The sequence below is a fragment of the Capra hircus genome, chromosome 3, assembly GCF_001704415.2.
Source record: "Capra hircus breed San Clemente chromosome 3, ASM170441v1, whole genome shotgun sequence".
Classification (NCBI taxonomy): domain Eukaryota; kingdom Metazoa; phylum Chordata; class Mammalia; order Artiodactyla; family Bovidae; genus Capra; species Capra hircus.
Window position 1 is genome coordinate 70,908,340 of NC_030810.1, and position 11,883 is coordinate 70,920,222.

Genomic DNA, 11,883 nt, shown 5'->3' on the forward strand with positions numbered 1-11,883 from the left:
GACCAGGATTTTGTATGCAAAGGCATTTGCGGGGCAACCACGCGTTTTTTACTTGGCTCGTCTATTTCAAGTGGCTTTCGGGTCGTACTGATAGGAATTACAGGGAGCATTGAAACCCTAGGTGCCCTCAGACAAATCCTTGGATTCGTGGCGACCGCGCCCTTTCGAGCAGCGGGAGCTTACCCAGCCTGTGGCTGCGCCGCCTCCCGGAAACCCCGCGGCTGCTCTCGGGTGCGCGCCCCCCGACCGCTCGCGACCGCTCACGCATGCTCCCCAAGCTCCCACGCGCGCAGGCCCTTCGCCGCCGCCGCCGCCGCCGCCGCCGCCGCCGCCGCCGCCGCCGCCGCCCACGCCGCCCACGCAGCCGCGTGCTCTGGCCGCGCGGACTCGGCGGCTGCGCTGCGCCCACAGAGCCAGCTGCCGGCGCTGGGACGACCTCTCGGAGGATGCTGCAGCGCGGGGCGCGTCGCCCCCCTCAGTCCACCAGAGCCCGGATACCTCAAAAATTCGGCTCTGGGTCTGTGGGGAGCGAAATGCAACCCAAACTCCATTTTGCCGAACCCCGCGCAAATAAACACACACAAGCATTCACACAGACGTCGCCGCGACCCGCGCCCGCCGCGGCGGATCCCGGCCGCGTGCGGCCAGGGAAGAGCTCGGGACTCGGGAGGGGTCGCTGCTCGGGACCAGCCGATAAACGGTGCGACGTAAGTGCCCGGCGTTACCGGCCCGGCTTAAAGGCGCAACTGCCGGCCCGAGGCCTGCAACGCCGGGGCGGGGCCAGGCCGCGCGGAACCGGCCGCGGGAGAGCGGGCAGGCGGGGGAGATCGGAAAGGAAAATAGCCGGGGAGGAAGAGCGCGGGCGTGATTTGTCCTCCTCGGCCAGGTACGGCGGCGCCCAGGGTGGGCGGGAGACCGGGCTGCGGCTGAGCTCAGACTCACCAGCCCGCGCCCGGCGCCCCCGCAACATCCCTTCTCTTGCAAGACTAAGCCGAGTTTATTAAAAGGCGGTCGCCGAATGAGGACGGGCGCCAGCGGCCGATGTTTGGAAGTGCCCTGGCCTCAGTGATGCAGACCAACAGTATGGGGGCGGTGGGAAGGGCGCGGGGCCGTCGCCTCTGGCTTAACAGAGCAGATGCGCGGAGACTCCAACAGGTGGCTCCGTGGCGCAATGGATAGCGCATTGGACTTCTAGAGGCTGAAGACATTCAAAGGTTCCGGGTTCGAGTCCCGGCGGAGTCGGAGGTTTTTTCCCGACCCCCGGTTTTATTTTCTACACCTGTCATTTCTCTCCTTTTCTTAAAGGGTGTACACTCGCATCGCATTCTCTGCCCGCTCTCCCTACTGCCTTCGGCTTTCTGCAGCTCTTTTTCTTCTAGTCGCTCGCACCTCTATAGTCTGTCCCTCCCCCTACTTCCCTGCCACGGTGGCTCTGGGCCAGGGCCCTGCCGACTCCGGAGCCTGATCCGGGAACTGGGAAAAGCAGCCCGTGCGGCATCGAGGCACGGTCTCGCGGTTTCGGCCTAAGCAGAGCGCGGGGATGGCCCCGTCTCGGTTGTTTCGGAGAGCTGGCTCCAGACCTCTTCGCCAGAGCCGCGATTGTAGCTGCTAGGGAGGGAGGGGCGAGCGAAGGACAAGGAAACGCGCCCACACGGTGAACAGTCCTCCAGCCCAGAAGGCTCCCGATTGTCACGAACTGGAATCCCCAGTGGGATCCTGTCACAAATACAGATTTCTGGGCGTCACCCCAGTGGGGCCCAGGAATCTTGACTTTCGAATAAGAACGCCTGCTCCTCTCCTCCATGATTCCGGTGCAAAAAGACCCAAGGTCTACTCTGCCTGTCAGCTCCTTTAGGCATGGCTATCTTACACCTCTTTACCGATTGAGCTACCGGCGAAGCCCTTCTGACAATTCATATCTTTGCGTGAGATTAGGGTTCTATCTCTACGAATGCGAATAAATCAGTGAGTGAATGAAATTTTAACAGTGCTGCAACAAACAATTTATGCAAAAAATACAAAATCCCAAATTGTCCAAAAAAGTACAGGGAAAAGTAAACATATTTGTTCTTCCTGTTTCCCAGCCCTTCAGCTCTATAAGCCATCAGTGAAAACGGTTTCTTGGAAATATTTTCAGATTTATTTTATGCACATGTCAGCATTTCTGCATCTACCCTCTTTATGTTTGTTGATGTTATTGATGTAGGTGGTTTCGCATTGCCATTGGTGATATGCTATGCTTGCTAACTCACTTATTAATGCAATAGGACTGCCTTGTTCCATTGCACCGAAGTATCATAATGATTTAATAGTCCCCAATAGTTGGCTATATCAGTGTTATGTATTTTCCTAGTGTTTCAGTGAACATCCTTATTCTTATATTAGTGTACACAAATGCAAATTTATTTGTAGGATAGATTCCTAGGAAATTGAATTGCTGGGTCAAAGGCTTGTTTGTGCATTCTTTGATAGATGTTACCAAATTGCTTTGGTAGAGATTGTATCCATTTTACTGTCGCTAACAGTGATAAAAGTGGCATTTCAAATTTGCTTAGAAGAGGAGGAATGTTCACTGTCAGTGATTCTGAGACAAAATTCCCACTTCAGTCCTTTTACAGAGGTATATTTCAGATGAAAATACAAATAATATGACCATCAAAAGCACTAAAATAAAATGTGATGAAGTTATTTAATAACTTAAGCGGTACAACTCCAAACCTAGAAGCCACTAAAAAATCACTAATAAATCCAAATATATGGATTTCTGTAAGACAAAAAATAAAATACCATAAACAAAATCAAAAGACAAACTGGAAAAGAACAATTGTAATACATATCACAAAAAAGGGCTGGTTTCTTTAGTGTGTAAAGAACACCTGCAAACCAATAAGCAAATGACCAATGATGGAATAGAAAAATGACCAAACCCACCAAACACACAGTAGGTGTCTAGAAAATATATTTGGGTTTGTTTTCTTTTAAATAGACATTATATTTTGGCTCTAACTTCTTTTTCTAAAGTTAAATCTGATAGTTTTGTAGACAACCAAGTTTCCTGTGCTATTTATTAGTTGCACTAAAGTACTCACCTACCTTTCTTATTTAAAAAAATGTTAATAGACATACAGTTGATTTACAGTGTTGTGTACAGTATAATGATTCAGTTATATATAAAAATATTCTTTTTTCACATACTCTTCCAGTATAGGTTATTATGAGATATTGAGCATGGTTCTGTGTCTACTGTTATTTTGTATATAGAGGTCTGTATTGGTTAATCCCAAGTTTCCCTCTCCCCCTTACCTTTTTGGTAACCATAAATTTGTTTTCTTTGGCTGTGAGTCTATTTCTGTTTTGTAAATAAGTTCATTTGTATCGGTTTTAAAAAATGCATATAAGTGATACCATATGCTATTTGTGTTTCTCTGTTTGACTTAATATGATAATCTCTAGGTCCATCCATGTTGCTGCAAATGGCATAATTTCATTCTTTTTTATGGCTGAGTAATATTCCATCATGTGCGTGTATGTGAATACCACATTTTCTTTATCCATTCATCTGTCAGTGGACACTTAGGTTGCTTCCATGTCTTGGCTATTGTAAACAGTACTGCAGTGAACATTCGGATGCATGTATGTTAATTCAAATTAGAGTATTCTTCAGATATATGCCCAGGAGTGGGGTTGCTGGATCATATGACAACTCTGTTTTTAGTTTTTAAGGAACCTCTAGTGGTCTCCACAGTGACTACACAAATTTACACCCCCCCCCCCCACACAATGTGTAGGAGAATTCCTTTTTCTGCACACACTCTCCAACATTTATTATTTGTATACTTTTTAATGATGGCCATTTTGACTGGTGTGAGATGACACCTCACTGTAGTTTTGATTTCCTTTTCACTAATAATTAACCACATTGAGCATCTGTTCATGTGACTGTTGGCCATCTGTATGTCCTCTTTGGAGAAATGTCTGTTTAGGTCTTCTGCCCATATACTGATTGGGTAGTTTTTTTGATCTTCTTAAGCTGTATGAGCTGTTTGTATATTTTGGAAATTAATCTCTTGGTAACATTGTTTGCAAATAATTTTTATACTCTATAGATTGTCCTTTTATGGTTTTCTTTGCTTTGCAAAAGCTTTTAAGTTTAATTAGGCCCCATTTGTTTATTTCTGTTTTTATTTTCATTACTCTAAGAGACAGGTCCAAAAACATTCTGTAATTTATGTCAAAAAGTGTCCTATCTTTTCCTCCGTGAGTTTTATGGTATCTGGTCTTACATTTAGGTCTTTAATCCATTTTGAGTTTTTTATACAGTGTTCAAGATGTTCTAATTTCATTCTTTTACAGGTTGCTGCCTAGTTTTCCCAGCACCACTTATTGAAGAGACTGTCTTTTCTTCACTGTATATTCTTGCTCCTTTGTTATAGATTAATTTTGACCATAAGTGAGTGAGTTTACTTCTGGGCTTTCTGTTCTGTTTCATTGATCTGTGGGTCTGTTTTTGTGCCAGTTATCATACTGTTTTGATTACTGTAGCTTTGAAGTATAGCCTCAGGTCAAGGAGCTTGACTCCTCCAGCTCTGTTCTTCTTTCTCAAGATTGTTTTGGCTACTAGGGGTCTTTTGTGTTTCCTAGAAATTTAAAATTTTTTGTTCCAGATCTGTGAAAAATGCCTTTGGTAATTTGATAGGGATCACATTGAATCTGTATGTTGCCTTGGGTTATAGAGCCGCTTTAACAATATTGATTCTTCAGTCCAAGAACATGGTACATCTTTTCATGTCTTTCATCTACGTCTATAGTTTTTGGGGTACTGGTTTTTGTATCCTTTGGTAAGTTTATTGCTAGGTATTTTATTATTTTTGGTGTGATGGTAAATGGGATTGTTTCCTTAATTTCTCTTTCTGCTATTTTGTTGTTAGTGTATAGAAATGGAACAAGTTTCTAGATATTAATTGTGTATCTTGCAACTTTACTGATTCACTGATGAGCTCTGGTAGTTTTCTTGTGGCACCTTTGGCATTTTCTGTGTCCAGCATCATGTCACCTGCAAACAGTGACAGTGTTAGTTCTTCCTTTCCAATCTGGATTCCTTTCATTTCCTTTTCTTCTCTGATAGCTGTATCTAGGGTGTCCAAAACTATTAGTATGTTGAATAAAAGTGGCAAGAGTGGGCGTCCTTGTCTTGTTCTTCATCTTAGAGGGAATGCATTCAGCTTTTCATCAGTGAGGATATTAGCTGTGGGTTTGGATGTGTGTTCTGTTTCAGCCCTCTGAATTATGGATCCCAGGCTGGAACAGCACAAGATGGGAGGCTGGATGACCAGTTCAGGGCTGTTGAGGTCATCTAGGTAAGAAAATGATGAGGGCTGGAACTAGGGAGGGGGTTTGGAGAGAGGGATGAGTATACAAATTGAGAGAGATTAAAGGAAGCCAAATTGATGGGACTTGATGAATTAAGTGATATATAGAGGGGCAGGGGCAGTCAGAAAAAAACTCCCATTTCTAACCAGGGACTGTGGGTGGATGCTGAAAGAGTCACGAAGGAGACAGACAGAGAAGTGGGTCAAGTTCAGATTTCTTGAGGTCTCTGAGGAACATCCTGGAGAAGATGTACAGTGGCAGTTGATATGCAATGCCAGGTACATAGCAAGCTCTCAGTAAATACTTACCGAATGAAAGGACTAAAAGGAAAGTAGGTATTTAGGGAAAGAGGGAAGAAAGAGGTGGTCTAGAGCTCAGGAGGCTGATCTAGGCTTGAGATTTAAAATTCATTCACCTGCAGATGGCACTTGAAGCTCTGGACCATGTGAGGTCATGCGGGGGAGTGTAGATGGTGTATGGAGAGATGAGGATTGAAGACAAAAACCTAGAGACAGACAGTTGAAGGATAGCAAAAGAATGAGTTCTTCAGAGAGAACAAAAAGAGTAGCCAGGGAGGTATTAATAGGAAGAAATCCAGGAAGAAGCATTATCTCCGAAAACAGATGGAGTAAGTTTCCTCTTGAGGAGGACTGAGTCAAGAGGAAAAGGAAGACATCTCACATTTTTCTAAACACCTGCTTCATGATAGCAACTTTATTTAACCCTTGCCATTTAATTATCCCCCCAACCCTAAAAAGCACAAAATCTCCCCATTTTACAGATGAGAAAATTGAGGTGAAAAATGTTATGGGGGTAAGGTGAAAGGATTAGCCTAAGCATGATGGAAGAGTGTCTGCCCTTCTAAGGCAAGCAGGAAGTGGGCAGAGCTTAAAGCATGAAGATAGAGAAGGGAAAATTATAGGTTTCCATGTTTGAGGACCTGTTTCCTTTGTGCCCTCTTTCACTGCTCTGTGTCACACACTCAGAATTCAGGAAGGTATTGACAAAGTGGGAGCTCTGCCCCAAAGGTGGAGACATTCCTATCTTAATGCCACATAGAGCCAGTACAGACCTAAAAGACCAGGGGCTCAGGGAGGTTTCATTCCAGCTTCCTCTTGATCTGAGGCTTTCTGTATCAAAAAATTAAAAAAAACATTTTACAACTTCATCCACCTTCTATGGCAGCTACTCGATCAGGAGACCCAGGCTCCTTATTCTTCCATCTTCAAAATGCAACTTCCACCTCATGGTCCAAGATGATTGCTGCTGCCCCTGCTGTCAGGTCAGCATGCTAGTTAGTGGGGAGAAGGTAAAGGGACAGAGCCTCATTTCAAGCTCACCTTTCTTTGAGGACACCTCCCAGAAGTTGCACAAACCACGTTCATTCACATCCCATGGAAAGGTGGGACTATTCCCAGCTAAAAATCATATGTTCTGTTAACTGTAAAAGAAAGGGGAAAAATCCAGCAGTTTCTGCCGGTGATGCTGAAATAGGTATGCACATAGCTGTAGTGCATAGCTAAAATGAAAGTGGAACAGAATTATACATATATATTAGCTCTGTGACTTTAGGCAGGTTACTTAATTTCTCTGTGCCTCAGTTTCTTCATTAATAAAATGATGAGGATAATAGTAGGACTTATCTCCTGGGTTTACCTAAAGGTTACCTAAATTGTTATATATGTATGTACGTTTCATACATATGTACATACATACATAATGGTTACATAAAATAAGTTGTAAGTCCTTAGAAAATGCCCGGCACTTAGTAAGTGCTATAGTGTTTATTAAAAACAAAGTAAAAATAAGCAGAGTCAAATGGGAATTCCAAGGATGCACATATTGGTGGGGAAAAAACAAAAAGTACTTTATGAAGAAATGTAGGACATCAGCTCATTGATGCCTGGAATGGTCTTATTCCTTCCCTGGGCACCCTGAGCCCCTGGGCCTGTTGACTTGCACAGAGAAGATGCTCAAAGTACTGGTTTCTGAATGGGTTTGAAAGGTTAGTAGTATTTTTTTAGGTGGGTTGGAGGCAAGGAAAATAGTCTAGGTGGAGTTAACCGTATGAACAGAAATAAAAGGTGAATGCTTACCGTATCCAGCACAGTAGCTAGTGTGCAGAGCATGGTATATCAGCTAGTTTGGTTTGGCTGAAATCTGTCAGTTGGGTCCAGGCAGAAAGACACATCACTTTAGGAAATGTAATATGGGGAACTGTCACATAGGTGATCAAAGTGTAGGTAACCCAGAAATTCCAACAGTAGGAAACCTCTTATCACTCCTAGTGCCAGCGGGACATGGGAGGAGGTGTTGTTCCTAGAACCCAGAATCCTGAGTGGTGGGGGACTGCCTGGTGGGAGCTGGGAAATGGCAGAGCTGCAACCCAACCCAAGCCAGAGAGGGAAAGAAACACCCTCTTCCCTTCTTCTGTCCTCCTCTCAGGTCAGTGTCTCACTGGAAAGTCAGTTTGGCATCTGGGAAATATTTCTTGAAGCCCAGAGCAGAGCAGTGAGAGAAACAGGCAGATGACCAGCAAAAAGGCAGTTTGGAGCATAGGCAGGGCAGTGAGGAACATAAGCCTGTGGTGGTGTCCTTTTATGGAGTCTTGAATGTCAGATCTTGAACGCAGGGGTTGCCTCATATTTTGTTAGGCAGAGGTAGGCCACAGAACGTAAAAAAGCAAAGACATTGTTCAAACCATTTTAGGAAGACTTCCCCAATGGGGAAGATGGAGAACAGGGAAATAGTAGCTTCCCTTTGAGTACCTGTCATGTGCCAGGTATGGTGCTAAACATTTATCTCAGAAAGATGATGTGTCTGGTTCTGGATATGCTGAGTGAGAGAGGACATCACAATAACATGGATGGGCATATTACAGAGTTAATAGGAAATTTGCATCTGAAGCAGAGGTGTAGAGATGTAAGGGTGGATGGACCTCCCTGGTGTACTGAATAAGACTCTGCCTGTTGATGCAGGAGACATGGGTTCGATCCCTGGTCCAGGAAGATTCCACATGCCGTGAGCAACTAAGCCCATGCATCACAATTACTGATGCCTGCGTGCTCTAGGGTCTACGAGCCACAACTACGGAGCTCGCATGCTGCAACTACTGAAGTGTGCACCTAGAGCCTGTGCTCCACAAAAAAAGAAGCCACATTGACAAGCCTGCTCTCCCCAACTAGAGAAAACGCATATGCAGCAACAAAACTAAGTGCAACCAAAAACAAATTATTTTAAAAAAGCGATGTTAGGATGGAGACTTTGGTGTTTTCTGCAGAGAAGTGAGAGCAAAGCAGGAGAGGGAGAACAAGACATTCAAGTTAGACAGTATAGAGGAAGAAGATAAGAGGGCAGGCATTATGGAAGACTAGCAAGCAGTGGGCAGAGTAAGAAAACCAGTGAAGAGCAGAGAGATAGGAGAAGCAGAAAGTTTATCTTCCTGCAGGCACCAAAAGAGGCTGGAGCTTCAAGAAGGAAGGGTCAGTAATGTCAAATAACATTTCCTGGCCAGAAGAGATGAAGACAAAGATAAAAGCTATTGAATGCAACAGCTGGATGCGTGGAGGAATGGTTTCTCTTGATGGATTAAGTCACAGAAGGAACAGTGGGTATTTCCTTGGCTGGGAGTGGCAGGTGCAAGTAACAGGAAAAAAAAAAAAAGAGTAAAGGGATAAAGAAACTGTAGAGATAAAGAGGTTCTCACCAATGGATCCAGATTGATTAGGGAGGAGAATGTATCCTGATGGGGGTGGAGGACTGGGAGGGTGAAATACTTGAGATCAAAATTCTTCATAGTCTTTGGAGTCTACAGGACTTTGGAGCCACCTCAGATAATTCCAAAGTGCAGTCAAGGTTGGGTTAGAGTGAACTGGAGGGACTGGGATAGTCAAAGTCCAGAATCTTGACCACTGAACAGTTTCAAGCAGTGAGTCTAAGTCTATGATGGAGATTGACTGAGGTGGAGTGGAAATAGGGTGACTAGAATTGATGAGACTGAGCCTGAGAAACTGCAGGCTTGTCTTGGTTCAGTTGCCTTTGGACAGATCAGGATAATGATTTTCACTACAGGAAAAACCAAGAGTCAACCTTAAAGGACTACAGTCAGGTAAAACGTGACAGGGTTGAGTCATGATTCAGCAGTCACCGAAGCACGAGGAGAGGCGCTGGGCCAGCTGTGTGCTCTCTTCCCCTCACTTGGACATCCACCTCCCCCCTGGCAGGTGGGGGCAGCGGACAGTTGAAGCAGGTTAAGTGGCAGACTTGGCTGGAAGGGCAGATGTTACAGCTACATCAGCCGAAGTTTGGGTGAGCTTTACATTATAGAATTAAGCCGTGGCTTGTTCTCCTAGCTCTCGTTTCAGAGCCAGCCATTTTGATTTGTATATACATAAAAATGTATACACACAGATTTGAGGGAAAAAATAGATTTTCCTGATAAAACCTTAACATATAAATTTTATTAACTAGAGTGTGTGCCTTGTTTTTGTTCTCTTAGTGCATTACTCCTGTGAACTTCCCTGAGTTACGGGGGTGGAGGAGTGGATGTAGGAGGGAGGGACTGAAAACTTCATATACACATTTCTTCATATAGATGACTGCAAGCACATATTTCTCTCCTGCCACTGAGAAAGGTTGAGGAACACCTCTCAGTCATTTGTAATTGTCCTCACTGTTTTGGGGAGCTAAAGTTCATATGGTAATTGACCTAAATCTAATTATAGTTTTCATAATCCACGTTTCACTTTTCTTCCCTTGATGAACATGACCTCAGAATTTGAGTACATGGCATGGGATCTGAGGTCAAGATTTTGGCACCTGAACCATACCAGCTTCTGCTTTGCAATTCTGCCCAGGAGGTTGTAACCATAAGGAAGATGAATCAATGGAAAACAAAGTATACCACTCACATAATAGCTTTACAAGAGCACCGTGACTGCAGACTTCTCAGTTAAGCTGCAATTGAATGACTTATGCCCCAGTCATCCCCTACCTTTCATAGAGAAAGCCTGGCTTAGGAAAGCCCCAATTCTCATTTCCCACCTCATTTCGAAGAGAGAATGATAGGCCTGCCCACTAACAGGGCAAGAGTGACTGCAGATGGTTTCTGACCTGTTAATACATCAGCCCTGTTTATTTGTGAAAGTATAGCATAATGGGTATCTCGGACTCACCTCACTCTGGTTAGCAACTCCTCTTTCCTTAGGAGGGGTAACTGGGAAGGAGGCAGATGGAGAAGAGCAGGACTTCTAAATTCTGAGCAGTGCCACACAAAAGGTGTGGGTCATGTTTTGGTTTTCTAGCCAATTTCTATGCTGCTGTTTAGTCGCTAAGTCGTGTTCCACTCTCTTGCGACCCCATGGACTATAGCCCACCAGGCTCCTCCATTCATGGGATTCTCCAGGCAAGAATATTGGAGTGAGTTGCCATTTCCTACTCCAGGGGATCTTCTGACCCAGGAATCGAACACACGTCGCCTGCAGGTGGGAGGCGGGTTCTTTACTGCCGAGCCACTGGGGAAGCCCTTCTATGCTGTACTACCATTAAACTGAAGATAAATTTCAAGAATGTGTTAAGCCTTCGAGATCGGCTCAGCAGCCAGCTGAATGACCTCATTTGATACCATGTGGAGTACAAGCCACCTAGCCCAGCCCTGGCAGGCTGAATCATGAGATTGAGTAAAACAGTGGCTGTTTTGAATCAGAGTCTTGGGGCAGTTTTTTACAGTGATAATGAATGAACACCTATCACCTGAACCTATACGTTCCCCCCTTCTCACAGCTGGTGTTCAGTGTTTATTGGTAACTTTACATTTCAGAACCACCTCTATAGTTATCTCAACTCACATTTCATAGTTTGAAACATTCCAACTCTGATAAAACACTGATCTGCTTAAGATAAGTCATGCTACTGACCCTGCTTCAGGGAAATTATTATAATTTGAATGCATTCTGTCTTCATTTTTAAACAGTGAGACCTGAATTTTACATTCTAGTCAGATGCTTTGGGGAGTTTTTTAAAATAATTTTGCTTCAATCTTAACTGCATGCTTTCAATAAGATACTGTAGATGGTTATTCTAAACAGTAGTTGTCATTACTTGAGAGACTGAACTGAATGAGTACCTGCACATATTCCAGAGATGGTACTGAAAATTTTTTCAGGAGTTTTTCTTATATTTGCTATATTTAGAATGCAACCCCTTGAATTTATCCCAGTTGCTCAAAGTTTCATTAAATGTTTCTGTACAGCCTTTCTTCCTTTTAAAAGCCTGCTATTTATTCTCTGAACAACCAACCATGGCTTGTAGTCTGACAGCCTTGTTAGGGAACCCATGAGACATTTCCTCGGGTTTTAAAAATAGGTATAATGGTGTTTCTCTAAAGCAGTTGTTTTTAATCTCATGGCAGAACACTGAACAGAGCTGATTTTTGTGTTAAGATTCTAGGAAGTCGAGAACCTGCCTTCATCAACTGTTGTTTTCTAATTTCTTCCATCTTCATTTTCCTTTCCC

The 11,883-nt window shown here is 44.1% G+C and overlaps 1 protein-coding gene and 1 non-coding gene across 2 annotated transcripts; both read left to right on the forward strand.

The window, feature by feature from the left end:
* On the forward strand, positions 351 to 2,502 carry LOC108635648. Its single transcript, XM_018046574.1, has one exon. It carries the CDS (start codon positions 447 to 449, stop codon positions 1,002 to 1,004), a length of 558 nt encoding a protein of 185 aa, XP_017902063.1. The 5' UTR covers positions 351 to 446; the 3' UTR covers positions 1,005 to 2,502.
* On the forward strand, positions 1,158 to 1,242 carry TRNAR-UCU. Its single transcript is given in 2 exon segments — positions 1,158 to 1,194; positions 1,207 to 1,242. It is a non-coding gene; the product is annotated as a tRNA-Arg (tRNA).

What these genes read in the sequence shown, in the direction of transcription:
- LOC108635648 (XM_018046574.1), top strand. Translation starts at nt 447, where the DNA reads ATGCTGCAGCGCGGGGCGCGTCGCCCCCCTCAGTCCACCAGAGCCCGG.